Source organism: Pinus tabuliformis, chromosome 5_2, assembly GCF_031772625.1.
Source record: "Pinus tabuliformis cultivar Carrire ecotype Pingquan chromosome 5_2, CPIR1, whole genome shotgun sequence".
Classification (NCBI taxonomy): domain Eukaryota; kingdom Viridiplantae; phylum Streptophyta; class Pinopsida; order Pinales; family Pinaceae; genus Pinus; species Pinus tabuliformis.
Genome location: NC_142306.1, coordinates 667,431,667 through 667,439,170, shown reverse-complemented (window position 1 = coordinate 667,439,170; position 7,504 = coordinate 667,431,667). Strand labels below are relative to the sequence as shown.

The following is a 7,504-nucleotide window of genomic DNA, read 5'->3' as shown; positions in this document are numbered from 1 at the left end:
TTTCCCATAATAGTCTACGCAAGCTTGATGAGCTTATAGCCAATCCATACCTATGACAAGATCATAAGTTCTTAAGGCTATGACATAAACTTTTAATTTAGTCGAATAGACCCATAGGTCAATTTTGCATTGATCCACACTTAAGTTTATGGATTGGAGGTCTCCTGAGACCATTTCTACCTGTCTAAAATCATTTTTTCTGCGAGCTGCCAACCCACATTTGTTTAATGCATATGAAAAAATGAAACTATCTGTGGCACCAGTATCAAATAAGATTTTGAGTTTTATACCGTTAATAATACCTGAAGATTCCACTACAGTGGATTGATGTGTTGCTTGATCATTGTTGACTAATGCATGAATTCTATGATTGCCTTGGTTATTTGATATTGGTTCCTTTCCAGTCCTATGCAATATACTTGATGAAGCTTCTGGACAATCATGTTGAAAATGCAGTCCTCCACATCCCCAACATATAACCTGTGTTGGTCCTCTTGAATCAGGACGTGAATTTCTAGATAAAGAGCTTCGTCCTCTCATTTTGTTTCCTCTCGAATTTCTTCTTCTATTAGTAGTGCCACGAGATTTCCATGGACTGGTATTTGATGATTCAATAGCTACAGTATTAACTGCCATGGGAGATCTTATTCCTACATTTCTTGGGATAAATCTATTACCATAAGGTGGCCTTGAGCTACCTCCCCTGAAAAATTTTCGGGGAGTCTTTCCAGGAAATCCTGATTGTAAAGTTTCTGCTGGCCCTACATCCTTTTTGATTCCTAGATGTTCTTCTGCATAACGGCCACATTCTACTGCCTCAGCTACTGATGATGGTTTCCACATACTCACCAAAGCCCTGATGCGAGGATTTAACCCAAATATGAAGCGTTCAGTTTGATGTTCATCAAAATCTAAGTAGTGAATGTATTTTACAAGCTCCATAAACCTTATCTCATATTCCTCCACTGTTTTATTACCTTGAACTAATGTAGGAAAGGCTCCGACTTGTTGTTGTTGAAAATATGGAGGTAAATTCTTCGCGTGGAATCTTTCCTTGAACAATTCCCAAGGGACATTATCCGTTGTGAGGTGTAGTTGTTTTTCCATATTTCCCCACCAAATCAAGGCACTTTCTTTTAATTGAAATACAACAATTTTTGTTTTTGCAGAAGAAGAGTATTCTCTTAATTTAAAACATCTGTTCATTCCTTCCAACCATGCCTCAGCACGTTCTCCAGCTCAACCTCCTGAAAATTCTGGGAGTTTAATTTTCTGAAGCTCCCTAGAAATATCATCCTTTGATCTTTTATACTTAAATTTCTTTGGTTCAGTTGAATTGGTTGTTAAGGGTTGAAGTTCTTCTTTGGTCCTAGCCATGGTTGACCCTTTTAATGTTTCCAATAGGGCTTCCAATGAGTTCATTATCACGATCAACTCCGGTGCTGGAGCGATTGGTGTTGATGATGGTCTCGATGGAGACGATGATGATGGTGATGGAGATGGTGATGGCGACGATGGTGGCATTAATGATGGCGATGCTACCCGATCTCTTCATCGTTGTTCATATGTCCTTAGCATTGTAATGTTTCCTGTATACATAATAAAATTTGTAAAAAAATTGAGGTATACATTCGGATTTAACATATAGTTTTGCAATTTCACATTTACAAACGGGTATAGTTTTTTTGCTATTTTTATCTGCTAGGCAGATCTTACTGGTACCGAGGTCAAGGAGGGTGGTCTCGCGACCTCCTTGTCCTAATGCAGGGAATCCTATCTTAATGCGTAATAATACTTTTCTAATGCATGAGTCTTTATAAATCCTCTTTTAACATTGTAACATAGCCTAACTATGTAATATAATCATTTTATTATTAGTGGACTAATTTTAATCTATTTTCTTTTAAATGTAATATTTATAGTAAACAAAATATAAATATAATATCATTACTTTACATAAATTAAAAATAGCTAAATTTCTTTACTAATTAATTTAACAGTATTCTTCTTCATTATTATAAATGAATAATTTTTAACCATTGGGATGTGGCCCGTCTAAAGAGATATGGTATTAAATTATAATTTATTAATTTTATTAAGTCCAAAAACCCATTTAAATAATGTATAGTATAATAATCGATCATAACTATTTCTTTGTCTTGGTTATATGTATATATATATATATATATATATATATATATATATATATATCATTTAATTTAATTGTTTTTGGACTCTCATTGAATTTTAATAGTAACTTACAAAATAGTACTAACTCAATTTTTGGATCAAAACCGGTAGCAACCCCTAATAAATCCCCATATAACAATCAAATCGAATTATTTATCAAGGTCATATCATTCATTTATTTAATTGTAATGGAATGGAATTGTGGATAGGAGAAGTGACCCGTTCTTATTTTAACTTCGTATATGGAATTGTGGATATGGATCGCATAGCACAGTGGATTAGCGCATTTGACTTCAAATAAAAAGGTCAATAGTTTCTGTAATATCAATACTGCGTTAGTGGTTTCTTGGTTCTCATATATCAAAGAATTTATTTAATAATTTTGATATGGAAAGGCCGGCATTCGAAGGTGTACATGAGATGGGGAGATAGGTGGGTCGAAACCCCCGCCCAACATTTCTGTAGCGTAATTGGCAAATCCGTATGAGTTGAAGTGTTTATATGGTAGGGAGGTCGAATTCCCCGCCCAATGCTCCTGCGTTTTACCGTGGATGATTTATAACTTTATATCGCATATTTAATATGGTGAATATATCGTATGATATATACAACGATATTTTACCATGGATGATTTATAACTTTATATCGCATATTTACTAGCAATTGTCCCAAAAGGTACAAAGAGAGGCCGATAGGATTATTAAATTGGATTATTAAAGATGGTTCGTTCGGCATCAGTCAAAACAAAAAAGCAAAATTTAAACCAAAATGAAGAGAAAGAAAATAGGATCTGCGACTCAACAATTGCAACGAGCTCCTCCCTGAGCCTCCAATTCGTGGCTCCAATTCGTCTTGACGAGGCCACCTTGAGTAGCCCAATCGTCTGCGTTCCATATAGAGGAGTAAACGCCCATCGGTTGAGTTTGAGGATACGGGACTCCTCTTTTCTCATTGTTGGAAAATATCCGTACGGGCACATCATCTACAAAGAAACTGCTTGCATGCATCAAACATCCAGCTCATCAGACACTGTAATACACAGACTAACTAGGCATGGCAATTATCGTATATATACTCACACAACTTGCTGGCGATTCCAGAGAAAGGAATAGGAATGGAAGTCTGCAGTTGGGTCGAACCATAAGAAAATACGTTGTTCTCTGTTGCCAACTCCTTTTGAATAAACGTTAGTCTGCACAGCGTACGGCTCCCCAGAAGTATTCCCCAAAAATTCAAAGTCGAATTCATCATGCTGATCGCCTTGGGAAGACATCTGCAGTAACCAAGTATAAAGTATGAATTCAATCATTGATCAAACTTAATCAAGAACCCAAGAAATGCAATATAATCCGATCTATTGTATGGCAAATGACAGTTACATAGAATGCAGTAACAGTGCCAGCAGAGTCCCCGGGAACGAGTTTGATCTGCACATTCGCTTTTCCGAAGATGTATGTGCTCTTCGAAGCAAATCCTGCACCTGAAAACAGAGCAACCTTAATGAGACTTGACTTGATGTAAGCAGCAGACGCACAATCAGTAGTAAAAGCATAGAAATGGGATAAAAAATAGAATATATATAAATACCAGAAATGTTATCAAGTTTGAGCTGGAGCAACTCCCCTTGGGACATGACATGATCGACAGCCCAACTGGGGTAGAAGAAATCGTCGAAGGACGCACATTGAGAGCCCACGAGCAGGCTACACAACGTTACAAAGATACAAAGAAGAGCGCAGTGCATGACACGACCCCCTTCTTGACAACCTACGAATGCCATCCTCAAGACCCGATTCGACTGGACTGTGTATCAAGCCAGTGGAAATGAATCAGAGTTCAATGAAGAAATAGCTGCGTGACCGAGAAAATTTATAGGGAATGGTAACTTGACTGGCACTCTACTAAACTTAACTGCGATCATAAAAATCTGCCCCCAGTGGTCCCACGACTCCATTTAAATAATGTTTGTTTGCCTGTACTCACTCACGTATTGCCAGTCTGTCAGTTAATTACCGTAATGGAGACTCCTTTTCTCAAAATTTACCACACTTTTGCCCCTATTTGTCATTTGATATGAGGGCCACTTGGCGGGTAGTTACCGTGTAAATGTGCCACGTCTCCGATACTGCTTCGAGCGGAATTATGATGTATAAATTGGATGGTTACACCGATATTTTATATATATTAATATTACTAGCAATTGAATGAAAAGCATGGCAATTGCATTGAAGAGGCAGAGGGAGGAAAGCTTTATAATAGAAACAACAAGGAAAATTTTGCGTTTTGCCAAAACGAGCACTCCGGCTTTCTTGACTTTCCATGTTTTTTTGATTTTCTGTTTTTTCTTTTTCTGGTTCACATCCACGGTTGAAAATGTCTCATCTGATCCAACGGCTCAGAGTAAAAGTGTTGACGAAAAGTTGATGCATAGGAAAGGCCTATCGGCCTGACAAATTTCTTAAGCAAGATCAACTATAAAATAAATTTAATGAATCTAACAACGCTTTGGAACCTAACGCACAACATCTAGAAATCTAGGCTAGAGACGTATTCCGGCGTCGTAAAGCCTGGTAACTGTTGTTCTCATTGTTGGTTGGGTGATTCCTCCACTTTGAGACGATAAGTGCCAGTACGGACTTGTGCTCCCATGTACCGTCGAGTATATTTTGGGAGACCACAATAGGTTTAATCCTTTATCCATAGGAAGCCGTGTCTACCGCCCTATCGATCGCAATGCACTGAACACAGCATTCGGGAAGATTGACTGTCGTACCGTAAAAAGTATTCTGCAGTTTTGCGATAGGTTTGGTAATCCCTCTGCCTAGATTTCCAGAGCAGTCCCTTTCGTTCCTTTTCAGACTCCTTAACAGAAATGGTCCATCTGAGCACTTATCACTTCAGGCTCATTAAAAATCGAAGGCGACTACAGTCATCTTTTGTTTTTTCTTGACTCTTTAAAATTGAAAATACAAGTTGTGTCAAAGCATCTAAAATTTATTTTAAACGGAATAATCATCACCTTTTCCTACGTTGATCTTAGGTTGAGAAAATGGAATCCACCAACCAAGGAATTCCCCTTGGTGGAAATCCTAGTCCCTTCTCCTCTTGGGGAGATGTTGGTGCACCCCATATCGCCACATTGTCGCTTCTAGGATTGACAATCGGCTTGCCCGTATGGCTCTTCTCAACCTCTGTCGTTCAGAACACCGCAATTCTTGAACAATCGAGTCAGCAACTAGACGAATCCAGAGTTACCCCCCAACCCTCTACTTCCTCCAATTCTTCCTCTCCTCCTTCCTCTTCGCTTGATGGGGTTGGTAAAGCCAAAAATCAAGTATCTGAGAAGAAGAAGGAAAAGAAGAAGAAAGAGAAGAAGAAGAAGGAGCCAAAAGTGAAAGGGGGCAACCAAGCATCGTCTAGCGAAAATCCACACACTGCACCGACCAGGCCTAAATCGCCATGTGTCATTTGCAAAGGAGACCACTATCATAGAGATTGTCCCTGCATCCCTCGGATCTTAAGGGACTGATCTCCTCATTTACACAACCCGGTGTCATCAACCTCTGATGATCATGTTGAAAACACACTGTCGACTAGTGAAAGTGAAGCCCCAGGACAAAAAGGAAAATATAGATTTCCTTGTAAACTGTGCGAAGGCGATCATGTCGTCCACCATTGTCCCTTCTTAGACGAGGCTAAAAGAGTTTTGGACGATCGTCTGGTTTCACCGTTACGACTTCCTCCTAGATATAAAAAACTCTTGCCGAGTCCGTCACTAGTTGAAAATCCGGCTGACCTGCCCAGGTGGTCGGCCGAAGCATCTATCATTGAAGACGAACTATCTGAACCCATACTAGATGAAAGTAAAAAGGTCGAGGCGACAGTTGACCCGGTCTTGCCTTCAGAGGTTCCATCTTCAGATGATACAGTCACCGAAGAGAACAAGGATGACACCGTCCAAATTCTTTTCATAAGCACAGAATCTGATGAACATGGGGGCAATTTACCCATTCCTTTACCATAGGAAGGAAGTTCGTCAGAGTCGTACCTGGCCGTCTATTCAGTCCCACCTCCAAGCAACCTAGTTGTTTCCTTCGACTGGAATCAACTAGGGAGACCCCATTTACCGGCTAGTGTACCATTCCGAATTATTGCTCAGATATATAGAATGGTTATGGCTGGTACCATCATAGATGAAGGGGTTTCTGTGAGTATCCTTTCCTTGACTGCTTGGAAAGCGCTTGGTTCGCCATCGCTTTTGCCTGAGATGAGAAATCTAACAGGCTTTGACAAAGGAACCACTCGACCGTTAGGGATCCTTCCCAATGTGCCCATAACATTAAGAGGGAAAACCGTTCACATGAACATAATGGTGGTCCAAGGACCCCTGGATTATAATCTACTCCTTGGACGAGACTATATTTATTGCATGGGAGCCATTGTCTCATCACTCTTTAGAGTAATGTGTTTTCCGCACGAAGGAAGAGTGGTCAAGCTCATAGACCAGCTTTCATTTCCCAGATCACGCATAGCAAATAGTCATATACCATCCCTGAATGGTATTTTCACACAAGGAATGTCTCATCAATCTCCAGTCCGTCCACCTGATGAGCGCGAGTGATTCGAGGGACGTGACTAAAACCCAGGGGGCATGCACCCTGGTCTGCTTCGGCAGGAAAACTTCGGGTATAGGGTAGGTTTCCGTGAGAGATATATGAGTAGTTTGTACTCTTGTCCGTGATTGGAAAAGCGGGTTAGACTGGAATAAGATTCCCTCGTCAAAGTTATGTGAGTGGAGGCATCTGCACCGCTCACCTTTGTCTATTTCGGTAGACATCGCCGAAGAAGTGTTTTGTTTGTGCTGTGAATAAAACAATCTTTGGTAACTTGAAAGAGGTACACCTTTCCTGATAAAGCAAATGTTTTGTCGGTAGAACAAAAGGTGGCCTTGAAGCTTTATTTTATACCTGGGGGCATGCAAACCTTTTGGCGTGCAAGCGAAGAGCGACTATTTTTTTTTTAAATCTGTAGGTCCTCTAACCCTTTAAACTCGTAGGATTGGTTGTCTCCTAACTTGCATAAAGAAAGGATGTGGGGCAAAACTCTAAAATTGTCGTTTTCATATATGAGACATTCTTATTATACGACTGGATTAATCGAGCAGTTTTAGCACATAGTTCAAGCTCGTTAAAAAATAAACATAAGTCATGAGAAAATGTTTCTTCCCGCGTTTAAGCTCATTAAAGAATGAACTATTTCCCGGTAAATAACCATCGTGAATGTAGTACTTCAGCCTTTAAAGCTTTGGTTGTGT

General features: G+C 39.7%; 1 protein-coding gene across 1 annotated transcript; it reads right to left on the bottom strand.

The window, feature by feature from the left end:
* Positions 1–2,972: 2,972 nt before the first annotated feature.
* Positions 2,973–4,043, bottom strand: LOC149160844 (xyloglucan endotransglucosylase protein 6-like). Its single transcript, XM_089435413.1, has 4 exons — positions 3,778–4,043; positions 3,570–3,670; positions 3,270–3,463; positions 2,973–3,183 (listed from the first exon to the last, which is right to left on the bottom strand). The coding sequence occupies exons 1-4, from the start codon at positions 3,968–3,970 to the stop codon at positions 2,988–2,990; spliced, it is 684 nt and encodes a 227-aa protein (XP_089291539.1). The 5' UTR covers positions 3,971–4,043; the 3' UTR covers positions 2,973–2,987.
* Positions 4,044–7,504: the final 3,461 nt, after the last annotated feature.